Source organism: Rhinatrema bivittatum, chromosome 1 (assembly GCF_901001135.1).
Source record: "Rhinatrema bivittatum chromosome 1, aRhiBiv1.1, whole genome shotgun sequence".
Classification (NCBI taxonomy): domain Eukaryota; kingdom Metazoa; phylum Chordata; class Amphibia; order Gymnophiona; family Rhinatrematidae; genus Rhinatrema; species Rhinatrema bivittatum.
The window spans coordinates 237,935,864-237,949,659 of NC_042615.1; the positions used below are offsets into that span (position 1 = coordinate 237,935,864).

Genomic DNA, 13,796 nt, shown 5'->3' on the forward strand with positions numbered 1-13,796 from the left:
TTGGCTGAAGGTTGGACTGTTCGTAATTGATCAGGCGTCCAATGTTGTCGAGACAAGAAATTGTGCATAGGTCGTTTTTTTTGTAGGAGAGATTGGCTGGGTGTTACTATAAGCCAGTCGCCTAGGTAAGGAAATATTTGAATTCCTTGACAACGAAGGTGTGCCACCGCTACTGCTAGACATTTGGTGAATACTCTGGGGGCAGATGAGAGGTCAAATGGCAGGACCTTGTATTGGAAATGTTGGCTGTTCATTTGGAAACAGAGGTAACACCAGTATTTGGGATGCATTGGTATGTGAGCATATGCAGACTTCAAGTCCAGTGAACACATCCAATCCCTGGGTTGAAGAAGGGTAGGATGAATTTGAGAGATGTCATCTGTCATGGGGTCTAACGTCCCAACCTAGAGATATAGGCTAAAAACCCCGGAACCAAAAGTCATAGAAAAGGGGGGAAGAAAAAAACAGCGACACCAAGCCAAGGAAGTACCCTGGTTCTTTCCCCCGGTAACGATAGAGACAGAAAAGCCACAGGTGTGGGAAATAAAGGATGGAGCGCCAGAAGCCAATCCCTGGCTATAGGGGGATGGCCAAAAAGAAGGTGGGGCCCCACAAGCCAATCCCGTACTACTGGAGGAGGAGTTTACACAGTATAAAAAGGACTCCCTAACAGAGCAGTCAGTCTCCTGCCTGAGGAGGAGGAGGAGGACCTTGCCTGAGGAGTAAGGACCGTGCTACCTTTTTATTCTGGGAGACTGAGTCTGGATGTTCCTGCTACAGCTGTACGTGAAGAAGGACAGCAACTGTGATCACAAAGAAGGTGAGCTTGTGCCTACAAAAAGCTCCTATTTGTTTGGATTTACTTACTTTAAGGATACTTCACTAGGAACTGCCAAGCGGGTGGTTGTATCTCTTGGGACAAGTGTGATATCCCAGAGGAACGGAGGGAGGTGGCAGTTAGGCCCATTGGGCCAGACTGACTTTTTGAGAACGTTTTGAGACTGAGTTTTTTCTCTTGGATGGCACAGAGGACTGAAAAAAAAAGGCTAGAGACTTAAAGTGAACTTTTGAAGCCAGCCTTTGTTGGTTAAGCTGCTGGCTCTGCGGGGAGGACATTTGCCTTCCAACCAGGCCTGGAATGGTTCAAACCCAGTCTGGGGACTTGTAGAGAAAAATTGTACATGACTGCTAATTGAGTTTTTCAAGTGGCCAAGAAAGCTCCTCCAAGACTGGAGAGAGAGTTTGGAGTCAACTGACCAGAGGAAGCGTGACACATCTTGAATTTCTCTTTCTGAATATGTCTGAGTGCACATAGGTCCAGAATTGGGCATAGACCCCCGATTTCTTGGGAATGAGGAAGTATTGGGAATAGAAACCGGTGTGCTGTGTTTTTGCAGATAGTTCCTGAATGCAGTTTTGTTGGAAAAGAGCATTCACTTCCTTCAAAAGATGTTTGTGGGTTGCATGATGTTTCTGTGGAACTAAGTGCGGTAGGTTTAGTATAGTTGGAAAATGAAGAGAAAACCCTTCCTTTATTATTTCTAAAACTCACTGATCTGATGTTATGAGGACCATGCTGGGAGGAATAAGCGTCCTCCTACTTCTGGTGGCGAAGCTATCTTTAAAAAGATTGAGGTTTTTGTTGCTGGGAATCCAGTTGTGTTCGGGTTTGCCTAGGGACCCTAGGTCTAGCGCGAGCACCCTGTTGCTGGAAAGGTTGTTGTCGTGGTTGTTGGTACTGTTGAGGCCTATAATATGAATAAGGTTTGTAGCTACGTTGGTAAGTAGGCTTTCTATAAGGGTATTGTTTTCGGAACGATCCTTATGGGTGTGGAGATGTTAATGACAACACCGCCAACACCGCTGTTTTTTGTTCTTTTAGTTTGGTGACAGTGTCAGTGAATTTATCACCAAAGAGATTGTCAGGTTGACACGGGATGTTTGTTAGTTTATCATGGACATCGTCCCTGATTGCACTAGAATGAAGCCATGCTAAACGTCTTGCTGCTACTGCATTAGCAGATGCTTTAGATGATATCAAATCCTTCATAAATGGATCTTAACAAGTGGTGCAAGCCTTCCTCCATATTGTGGAATTCTACTGGAAGGGTGGAATCTGCTGAGGTGAGATATGGTTTGATATTTTGTAAACTGTCAAAGGTACTGCACAATAAAGAATTGGTGGTTTTGAATTTTTGCATTTACCATACTGGATTGGTAAAAGCATCTTGCGAAGGCATCCAAAAGCTTGGCATCTTTAGACTGTGGTGTATTGGTGTGTATTCTTGCCTTTTGCATTGCCGATTCTACAACAACTGACTGGTGCGGCAATTGCACAGCTGCCTAATAGAGAGAATCCCTCATGCGGTATTTAAGATCAATCTTTCGGAAAAGGGCTGGGATGGTGAAGGGTGTGTCCCATGATTTTTCCATGAGGGCGTTGAGTACCTGATGAGGCAAAGCAACAGGTTCACTTGGGGAAATCGAATATTTTTAAAATTCCCATCATTTCTTGTCTTGGATCAGTGGGTTTCTTGGTCTCAACATTTAAAAGGAGACCAACCTTCTCAATAAATTGCGAGTAAGTTAGTTATATCCTCTGGCGGGGATGCTGGTTCGGGTGGAATCTCTGCTGGGTCAGAGGGGTGTCCCATGGACGAATCAGAGGAGGATGTTAAAATGAACTCCTATTGGTGTTGACTGCTGCACCGGTTGGACTTTTGGTGAAGGGCCTGGGATGTTTGGATTTCCATTGGAGGAATTGTAAAGGGCGGTTTTGGAGGCTGTGTTGATCCATGGATTTTAAAAATTGGGATAAAATATCCGTAATTTGCGTCATAGCTTGTGCAGCTAAATTAGATGTTTATGGCATTGGATGAAGAGGGAGTACAAGACGATGGTAGCACAGGCAGTATGTGAGGCGTTGGAGGTTGTGGCTGCAGGATTGGTATGCTGCCAGGGGAGAATGAAGGGCTTTCTGATTAAATGGGAAGGAGATATGTTCCTTCTGGATCAATTATGGGCAATGGGGATGGCTCCCTTGGCCTTTTATGCCCAGATATGTTTTTTAGGTGTAGTGAGTCAACTGCGTCTGACTTACTCCTTTGCGTCAGATGCGTCGATTGATGTGCGCTCTGAGACTGTGCGTCGACATGCGTCTATGCAGTCTCGACACGACGCATATTCGCACCGTGCTCCATGCATTGATGCATCAGAGCTACGATAGTGTTGTGGTGCGTTGTGTCCACGAGGCGCATCGGAGCGTCGCTGCTTCGTGCTATGAGCTTTATCTTTGCTCCGGAAAGCCATTGGTGTCGGTGAGGTATGCGGCCACGACGCCAGACGCATCCCCCGATCCCTGCCCCTGTTTTTGAAGGGGTTTTGGGAATGGGTGTATTTCAGAGGGGGATTCCATTGAAGAAGCCCTTCTTTTTGATGTTGTCATCTTATTCCTTTATGGTCCTGGGGATGCCCCAACAGAAGCCTCTGAAGGGGCAAAGGAGCCAGATGGTGTTGCTCTATTCTCGCTGCACGCTGGCACTGTGCTCAGAGATGTGTCCGCAAGTCTCTGCAGCTTTTCTGATCATGATCAGGTCCCAGGCAAATCACAGGACTGATGGCCATCAGTCACTGACAATTTTTCCACAATTGCAGAACTTGAATCCTGGTCAAGGCATGATAAGTAAACCATGGTAAATCTTTGATGAAAAATCTGTTTTTACCTCACAACTGTTAGTCAGTCTGGAGAGACAGAGTTCCGCATGCTTTCAGTCGCGCGGAAAAAAAACGGACTGAGGAGCCTCAGGCAAACCAGGGAGAGCACAAGAGGGAGTGCCTAGCTGAAAGACTTTACTGGACTTAGAGCTCCGCCACCTAGTGGCACAGAAGACGTACCCAAACAGCATGGCTAATTCAGATGCTTATCTATTGAAAAAGAATTTTATATCTTATGAGAAATTACGTGCTATCACTGACAATGAAAGCAAAAGCATTTTTTTTTTAATTTCTTAAACTTTTTGCACCGACCAAACTTGCTGGAGCAGTAATTCTCCAGCTAGGCCAGATCTCAGCACCTGTTTGTATCCTACATTATAAGCAGTGAACACTTTCAATTCAGTTAAAGGATAAAGGGATTCAGAAACTTGTAACACTAGAAAGACTATGATCATGGCAGTTATTGCAATAAATGTTTTAAATTAGAAATATGTACACAGTGCTAACAAATTATAAATGAGAAGACAAAAATTTGAAATCGCAGTCATGTTTTCAACATTCCACAAAGTGGTAAACATAGGCCACAGATCTATGGCACTCATTTTTGTATCCAAAAGCAGTGATTGTAAACCACCTCTTACATGTTGAATGTTCCATCTAGAACAAACATGAGGTCCTGAGGTCTTTTTTTCCTTCATTTTTTAACATCTGGGTAGTATCACATAGGTTTTGGTTAAAATTGGTGTTGTGAACTTTTGCTGGTTTTGGATATTTTTCGTTACTTCACTTACATACCTTGTGCTTGAGATTTACTCATTTTTGTATCACAGTGGGCAATACCACACTCAACAAATGATTTACCAGAGAAATCTACTTTTTGCTCCATGAAACTTGAATTTTTTTTTTTCTAAAGAAATATTTTCCAATAAAAACTGAAATTCAATTAACAAAATCCAATAAAATAGTGACTTCGACAAATTAAGATATAACAGGGTAATTAAAATTTGTGATACAAAAATCATTGTAGACAGCATTTTTAAAGCATTTGTTGCATGAAAACACTGAAAAGACAATCACACCAAACATGTGCTTAGCCACATCTGTTGTGTCAGTTCCAGTTATGAGCCTGCAGCTTCACAGAAGTCACAGTGTATGCCACCAGTGAGATCTCTTACGACTCCCTCTTTAACCAGTTTTTGTAGGAATTTGGTTTCCATAGTCACATCATGCATAGTCTGCAAGTGCATTTCGGTCATGCATTGGTCATTGTAGTAGTGCAAAGAGGTGTCAGGCTGGCTGAGGTCATATCCAAATCCCACGAAACTCACTTCATCGCAGAGATGGGTCGCCAAGACAAGTGCCGTAACACCTAACGTGGGCACATTCTGAAATGGGAAAGAGAATTTAAATATAGCTTTAGAACGATGGGTTCCATATCTGCCTCTGGGGGTGGTTTCTTCTAAGAAACCTTGTTAGAATGTAAACACACCAAATATACCAACACAACAGTCTGGGCAACCGTTCATTGCAGGAATACAGAACAAACTAAAATGGGCAAACCTGGTTTGAACATATGGACTACTGGAAAAACAAAATGTGCATATAGTTAAGAAAGAAGTTTAGCTATGGACTCAAATCTCTCTAGTTTGAAGAGATGAAAGCAAAGCAAAATTCTTCTTACTATTTCCATTCCAAATAGCTGGCACACTCCGGTCTACCGCATGGAGACTGCAGAGTGCCGGCTGCAGGAACAAGCAAGAAGAAAGGGGGGAGGATACTGGAATCCTTACATGTAGTATTTCTCAAATGGTTGACAAGCTCAGAGGTTTTTCTTTTTCCTGTTGTGACATTTTGAATTCTGTAGAATCTCAAGAGAAATTAGAAAACGGGAGCAATTTGGGTGGTTAATCAATTGGTTAAAAAAAAAAAAAGTCACCTGAATCTTCCTCACCAACTGAAGACCAAAAAGGTTAATAGGAAACCCTGGAGGACTTTAATCAAATGGAATAGTAATCAGCAGAGCCCAGAGAAAAGAGTGCCCACAGCAAGGCTTGCTTTTAGTGTCCCTCCTCTCCCCAACTTTTTATGCAGACTCACAGACTGACTGAACGTATAGGCTTGTAAACAATTCATTAACAGGTCTATCCTGTAAAGTGCGGCCACGTTTACCCTGCTCCTAAGCCGCGTTTTACTCACTTTCCGGCCGCGTTATCCCTTCCTACGATCCCGAATCCACTTTAACCTACTCCTACCGCGTCCTAAAATCCCCGGCCAACCCCTTCCGCACGTGGCATGGATATTGCATGCAAACGAGCGAATTAGCTATTCCCTAGCATCCCGTAACCCGCGCCCCGACTATCGCTATCTTTCCCTGCCGTTTTGTCGCGCGTTTAACCTGCTAACTTACCGCCTACCCTGACCCCTGCGGTAGAGGCAGGGGTAAGGGTAGGTGGCAAGCTTTCCCCCAGCCCCCGCTCACCTGCCCCGGCCGCGATCATGGGTGCCGGTCTCCGGGGCAGCCCCAGTCCTCTCCCCTCCTCCCGAAGCAAAAAAAAAAAGCAAAAAAACCAGTCCCCCCCTCCCCTCCTCCCGAAGCAGGGCGCGAAAAGCAGCCTTGCTCCGGGAGGAGGGGAGAACCTGACAGCGGCGAAGCAAAAAAAAAAAAAAAGCGAAAAACCAAAACCAAAAGCAAAAAGTAAGTCGCTTCGCCGCTTCACTGTCAGTGTCTCTTCTTCCCTCCTCCCGGAGCAAGGCTGCTTTTCGCGCCCTGCTCCGGGAGGAGGAGAGAAGAGTCTCTGACAGCGGCGAAGCAACTTACTTTTGCATCCCCGATCGGACTTACTTTTTTTGCAGCCGTCTGGCCATCTAAGAAGGAATCGTGGCTCCCCTGCCTCCCGGGGGAAGATGGATGCCAGCACGGGGGAAAGCGGCCCCTGTGGATTCAATTGGCTGCTCAAGACGTGACGTCACGACATTTGGCGTCACGGCATGTGACGTCACGTCTTGAGCAGCCAATTGAATCCACAGGGGCCGCTTTCCCCCGTGCTGGCATCCATCTTCCCCCGGGAGGCAGGGGAGCCACGATTCCTTCTTAGATGGCCGGACGGCTGCAAAAAAAAGTAAGTCCGATCGGGGATGCAAAAGTAAGTTGCTTCGCCGCTGTCAGAGACACTTCTCCCCTCCTCCCGGAGCAGGGCGCGAAAAGCAGCCTTGCTCCGGGAGGAGGGAAGAAGAGACACTGACAGTGAAGCGGCGAAGCGACTTACTTTTTGCTTTTGGTTTTTCGCTTTTTCTTTTTTTTTTGCTTCGCCGCTGTCAGGTTCTTCCCTCCTCCCGGAGCAAGGCTGCTTTTCGCGCCCTGCTTTGGGAGGAGGGGAGGGGGGACTGGCAGTCCCGACTTCCTGGTATCTGTCATTTCAAATGACATTTGAAATGACAGATACCAGCGTGGCGTGAAGCGTTAGGCCCGCGCACCCAGGATACTGTATAGGCACTCTATCCAGTAAAATGGGTTGTGCGGGCCTAAGGCTTCACGGGCCCTTCTTAGACGCGGTTTACATTTACATAAAATTAGTGTTCAGGATCGAGCGGTAGGTGTGCTGCACTGTGCGTGTGGCAACCGCGGGTGCCGCAGGCACTAACGCAGCTCTTCCTACCGCTCGGTACTGGATAGACCTGTAAGTCAGGCATTGTAGAGCTCAAATTGTCCTCCAAATCACAGGAGATTCTTTAACACATTATTTTGTTTGGGATCATCATTCATGTAACACACACTACCAAACTGCAGGACAATGGCACTCAAAGCAATAGTTCTAAATATTGTATTTGGTTACCTTTACAGCATTATTAAGTATTATATGCAAAAGAATAAATCCAAAGAAAAATCTGTGATATGAGGCTTCAAGGAGATGGGTAAGGACCAACCGAAGGAAAGTTTTCTTTTTGGAAGGGATGGTAGATATAAATGGAAAATCCTCCAAGGGGACATGGTGGGGCAAAAACTGTACCAGAATTCAAGACAGCATGGGATAAACACAGATTCCTAGGTTTTAGAAGACAAAAAGATAAAGCCAGAGGTAGAGTGGCCTTTGTGGTACTGTAGCAGGAAGAGTAAATAGGCAAAATCTAATTTTGATTTGGGCATGCTTTCTACTGGGAAATCTTAATACACATTACAAAATATTAACAAATACAATACAGCATAATTTCAATACATTCAATTAATAAAATAGTACATAAAATACATCAATTTCTTATCAAGCATATTAGCATAACAATCTATACACTAAAAATATAACATCAAGAACCACACTTACCAGGGTGTTAAAATCTTTTTCTCCAGCATTTGGAGTACTTGGGTGCATAGTCATCCATGAGGATTTAGTGTCCACGTAAAAGTCCCGCAACCCTGTGTGTGAACATCTTTTACCATACACAATGTTTTTGCAGAACAAGTCACTTAGCTCTAATCATATGACTTGGGTAAAACTTGCATCATTTCAAAATTGTGCAAGTTGAATAGTGTGTGGCACATTTACATTTAGTTTGCACAATTTGGGGTGAATTTTAAGAGTTGCTTGTGTTAGAAGGCCCATATATGTGATTATATATTTTGAAAAAAAAGGGGGGGGGGAGGTTGGAGATGGGGTGTTCCAGGGCGGGGCCAACATTTGCATGCGTAAATCCGTATTTTAAATCCAATGGTTGCAGCACATGGTGGGCTGGTAGCCATGTAGATTTACTTTTCTTGATGAGGTGTAAATCTCTATTTGGGCCTAAATGGACTGGGTGAAGGGTCTGGATCAATTTGGGGGTGGGTGCAGATTGAAGAACCAGAGAGATCTGGATGACCTTGAGACAGACTCAGCTAACTGGTAGACTAATTGATAAAAGTGGGAATGTCCTTCATGTGAGCATGTTTTAAAATCCACTTACCAGTGTGTATTAAAACTGACAAAGTCCTAAGGCAGATACGTGATATGTTTATTCCAGTAACTGCTTAAAATTAGGAGCAAGCATACTTGCAGTAAGCTATTTTAAATCATGTGCACAACTGCATGCACAATTAAAACTTCCAGCATATGAGCGTCCACGTGCTAGTTAAAAATTACCATCTTTACAAATAGTTTAAGAGAATTTTTTTGCATAAGTCTTAAAACACAATGAACACAATTCATTGTGGGCACAAAATATCATTGAGGCCAATGTTAAAAAAAAAAGTTAAAATGGATAACCTATCAGTGGGATAAATGTCCTGCTGAATATTTCTGATTAAAGTTATCCAGCTACCTTTAGCCAGCATATCCTCCATCTCCGCAATTGATACAAGCAAATCTGATTTGTACTGCCACATATCGGCATGCAGCTCGGTGAACCACTCTCGAAGTTCAGTCTGGGTAGGAAAATCAGAGGAAGGTTGCAGGTTTGCAGATTCAGTGGGGGATGGTAGGAGCAGGTCTTCTGTTTCTCGAGAGTGCAAGTTCCCAGCATCAAGTTCCGCCTGGTCGCAGTCTCCTGCTAAGAGCTCAACAGGCACTTTACTGAAAGCAAACTGCTTCAAATTGGTTGTCTGTTTTCTTGTAGCCATTGCTGGGAATTAAGCTAACAAAAGGATGCACATTGTACTGAACTCTGCACGCTTTAATTGTGCTTAAGGCTAAAATTCAGGGAGTTGGGTATGGAGCTACAGAATCACACATCCATATCCAAGCATGGCAGAACAGCACCCGCCCATTTTTTCACTTTTGAGATGTTTACAATCAGTTATACCAGAAACTGAGTAAAATACACATGTAAAGGTCTTCACACATCACTTTGGCAGACTGTAAAATAGCAACTTATGCACGTAAGTGTTGGGGGGGGGGGGGAAGCCCTTTTTTTTAACATGCAAATTTACTCATGGTTCCTCAAGTGTGTATATTGCAGTTTTTAAAATACAATATACTTGTGTATACCATTTTACACTAGCATTTCTTTTGAAAAGTCACCTATCTGTATACCACGTGCACATCATTTTCTATTTATCATATCAGTAAGCACGCCCAATGATCTGTTAGCACAAGGGACAAGATCCTGCAATGCAAAGTTTGCATACTATAAGAATAGTAATCACAATACATGCATACATTAACTGATCTTATGACAGACACCATACCTTGTCCCAACCCCACCATTTCTGCTGAGGTTCTGGATACTCTAACAAGTCCATGGCTGTCTCTTTAATAATGAGTGGATTCAAAATTCGAAACTGCTTCAAGCCGACTGGAATTTTATCAGCCACATGTTTCCAGAAAAACAATCTGATCCATATAGGCTGTAGAGACAAAATATATATAAACATATAAATAATCTGTCTATTTAACAAGTCAATACGCTTTTCTTTCAGAGTACTCTCACTCCATATGGATGTTAGATTCAAGTTAAGTAAGTAAACCTGGTAATAAAATGTCTATGAGAGCTCTTCTGCTAAAACGACTCCAAATGGCAGTTTATTGGTCAGCCGAGCAAAAGGGATTGCCTGGTTTGAAAATAAGTTTTATACCTGAGTTATGAAACAGAGAAGCTCCTTCCATAGGACAGGAGCAGCCATTTCTCTTTGCCTTGTGCCCAGGAATAAAACCAGTAACAAGATGGATCCCTTTAACATCAGATATTTCATAACTGAAAGACCTGCCTTACATTTTCGATCAGACTAAATGGTGCACTTATTTTATTACTTGCTGACTTTTCAGTGGACCAACATAGGAATCACTCATATGTAGCATGCGAACTTTTCAGACCAGCAAAAGGATCCCTTCTTCAGATTTTTTTTTTTTTTTTTTTAAAGCTCTCAACCCATATTTTCAAATCACAATTTACTCTTCCAAAACAAAGGCCCATTACCTCCTTTGTCAGAAAAGTTTATTTAACAAATTTCTTGCTTGCTTCCCCATTTTGGAGTCCAAATTCAATAGCATTAAATCGGATATCTCACAAGTTATCTGGCTAAATGCGGACTTAAATATTTCAGTCATATCTGGCTAAAGTTTAGCTAGATGTATGTAGGGGAATTCTGGGGGCGTTCCAGGGTGGAATTAAATTACCTGATAAGTTATCTGGCTAATTCTGGTTGCCATAAAGCAATCCTAAAGTTAGTGGGATAAACTTAACCGCCTAACTTTAAGACAGTCTGGTATATTCAGTGATGCGTCTGTGCCACTAAATATCCTGCCAAAAGCTAGCCCGACTACCTTTGCAAGCCAGCCAAAGTCAGAAACAGCAAAAATCATACAATCAAATAGATAACACTAACAACAAGTTTTAAACAATAATACATATAAACATACCTTAGTAAACAGATGCCCCAAACTCATAAGAGCTAGTCTCCAACCCTGCACTAAAATTGAAACAAATCTAAATATGTACAGGAGCTCATTGCTGACAAGGGCACTCTACCAAATCAACATTCTCCAGAAGCTACAGCGAATACAGTTTATCGCATGACTGGATTTTTACAAAGTGCTCCTTGCATTCTTATATATCTTAATATGCTTAGATCAAGAATTGCAAAGCTGACAATAGTTTGTTTCAACCCATGAGACTGCATAAAGCAAACAGTCGGTTTTCAGGATAATGTATATGAAATTAATTAGCATACAACTGATGCTGTGTACATGCAAATCAATCTTATGCATATTCATTAGGGATATCCTGAAAACAAAAAAAATTGTTTTCAATTTTCAAATTTCAAATTTTCAAATTTTCAAATTTCAATTGTTTTCAGGATTTTATAAGATACGCGTAGCCGCGCGTATCTTATAAAATCCGGGGTCGGCGCGCGCAAGGGGGTGCACATTTGTGCAACCTGCGAGCGCCGAGCCCAGCGCGAGCTGAATGTTCCCTCCGAGGCCGCTCCGATTTCGGAGCGGCCTCGGAGGGAACTTTTCTTCGCCCTCCCCCACCCCCCCCAGCCCTATCTAAACCCCCCCTTACCTTTGTCGGCAAAGTTACGCCTGCTGAAAGCAGGCGTAACTTTGCGCGCGTCGCTGGCAGCCCCACTCCGTCCTCCGGACCCGGGGGCAGGTCCGGAGGCCTCGACCACGCCCCCGGGCCGGTGCCACACCCCCGGGCCCGCCCCCGAAACGCTGCATCATTTCGGGAATGCCCCGGACACGCCCCCTCCCTTCCCCTTTCGAAAGCCCCGGGACTTACACGCGCCCGGCGGCCTATGCAAAATAGGCGGGCCCTGCGCGCATAAATCCGGACAGGCATGGACATTGTTTAAAAATACAATCCTAGAGGCACAGTCCAGATGACCGGCTGGACGTCGGAGGTCATGGCGTGTGCGCATGCGCCTTCGCTACCTTGAGCGCCCATATTGGACCTACAGGCGTGCACGTATTCATCTTCGCCGGCGGGGCTGCTGAAGCCGCTCTCTCTCGCCGCTCTTCTACTGCTGCTGCTGGGGACTTGCGTGGCCGCGGCCAGGGCAGGTGAGCGGGGGCTGGGGGAATGTTTGGGACTGTGAAATCTCTGCTTGGGCTTGGATTGGGTTGGTTTGGTTTGGGACTGGGCGGCTAAGTGCAAGAAGCATTTTTTTTTCTATGGATTGGGTTGGTTTGGGACTGGGCGGCTAAGTGCGAGAAGCATTTTTTTTTCTGTGGATTGGGTTGGTTTGGGACTGGGCAGCTTTTGGTGGTAGAATCAGATAATTACATTCTTGTGAATACAGACAGTGCAATGGAATGTATGGGATCATGCTGAGCCTTAAATACCAAGGTTAAAGCTTTAAATTGAATATGCTGAGCAACCAGTGAACCACACTAACGCAAGGGTCAGGGTAGGCGGTAAATTAGTAGGTTAAAGACGCGGCAAGATAGGCTAAAAAGGCGATAGTCGGGGCGCAGTTTACTGTATGGGAGGGAATAGCTAATCGGATCGTTTACATACATATACATGCCGCGGGCGGAAAGGGATACGCGTCGAGTTAAAGAAACGGTAAGGATCGGTTAAAAACAGATAGTGAATCACAGGTTAGACTTACGTGGCGAAATTGTGAGTACACAGCGGGTTAGAAACGGGGTAACTGCGGCCGCGCTTTACTGTATCGGCCTGCTAGATGGTACTTTTATAAAAGCCTTTACTGAGTGTATTCAAAGTGAACTTAGACACAAATGTTTGCTTTGAAAAACCTTTGATACTTTGTTTATGTACTCATCCAATTATCTTGCACAAAGTTACACCTGCTTCAAGCAGGGTGTAACTTGTACTGGCTAATTTATTTACATGTACACCTTTTAAAACCAAGGCAGGTATATGTAAGTTGCAGCTAGCTCCCCATAACGCCTTTCCTCAGTGCATATAAAACTATGCACAAAACTGAATTATGTGCATACTTTTGCGCATACTTTTTTCTATTTTTCAAAACACTATTTACATGTTAAGATTGACAATTTGTCTAATTGGTGGGTGAGCTGGCTAACAGTGGTTTTATATAATTCTTCCATGGTCTGTTAATGTAAGGTCAGCTAGGGTTTGTTTTAATAAAATTTGTAAGTAGTGGGCAAAGTTTTTGGAAAATCCTTATAGTTGCTTATTGTGGGTGGGTGGGAAGAATGAGGTTTTTTTTAAAGTTTTAGGTGGCAGTTAATTTCTTGAGGTTTTTTCACACCACTGCAACTTTACTGTTTTTTTTATATTTATTTTATTTTTTATTTATATTCTGCCTTCAGTGTCAGGTCAGCCACTTCAAATCAGTTTACATTCATGTACTGTTGATAGTTGAGTGTTGCGAACCATTCTGGACAGTTTTTCTGAGGAGACATTTTTATTTATTTTATTGAAAACATAAAACAGGGTTTCATGCATTCAAGTCATTTTGTAAATCCACCCTTAATGGTCATCAGTCAAATAATTGCCAAAAAACTAATGACCGCACATAACTGCTTGTTTTATAAATTTCATGTCTGAACACTACAAATTTTACAATATAGCTTAATTTGCTAAACTTGGCAAAGACCTAAATTATTTCCATCTGCCATTTACTTCTTATGGCAAGTAACTGATATCCTAACAAGTTTTGGGTTGCATTCCAAATATTGCAA

At 43.4% G+C, this 13,796-nt stretch overlaps 1 protein-coding gene across 9 annotated transcripts in view; it reads right to left on the reverse strand.

The window, feature by feature from the left end:
* Positions 1 to 3,983: 3,983 nt before the first annotated feature.
* The window catches only part of ST3GAL5 (ST3 beta-galactoside alpha-2,3-sialyltransferase 5), a 297,392-nt gene continuing 287,579 nt past the window's right edge, over positions 3,984 to 13,796 (reverse strand). For all 9 annotated transcript variants that reach the window (XM_029592756.1, XM_029592753.1, XM_029592758.1 and 6 more), the window contains 2 exons: positions 9,869 to 10,027; positions 3,984 to 5,099 (listed from right to left, as the gene is read on the reverse strand). In XM_029592756.1, coding sequence (XP_029448616.1) covers positions 4,833 to 5,099; positions 9,869 to 10,027 — 426 coding nt within the window. In that variant the 3' untranslated portion in view covers positions 3,984 to 4,832. The remainder of the gene's footprint in view (positions 5,100 to 9,868; positions 10,028 to 13,796) is intronic.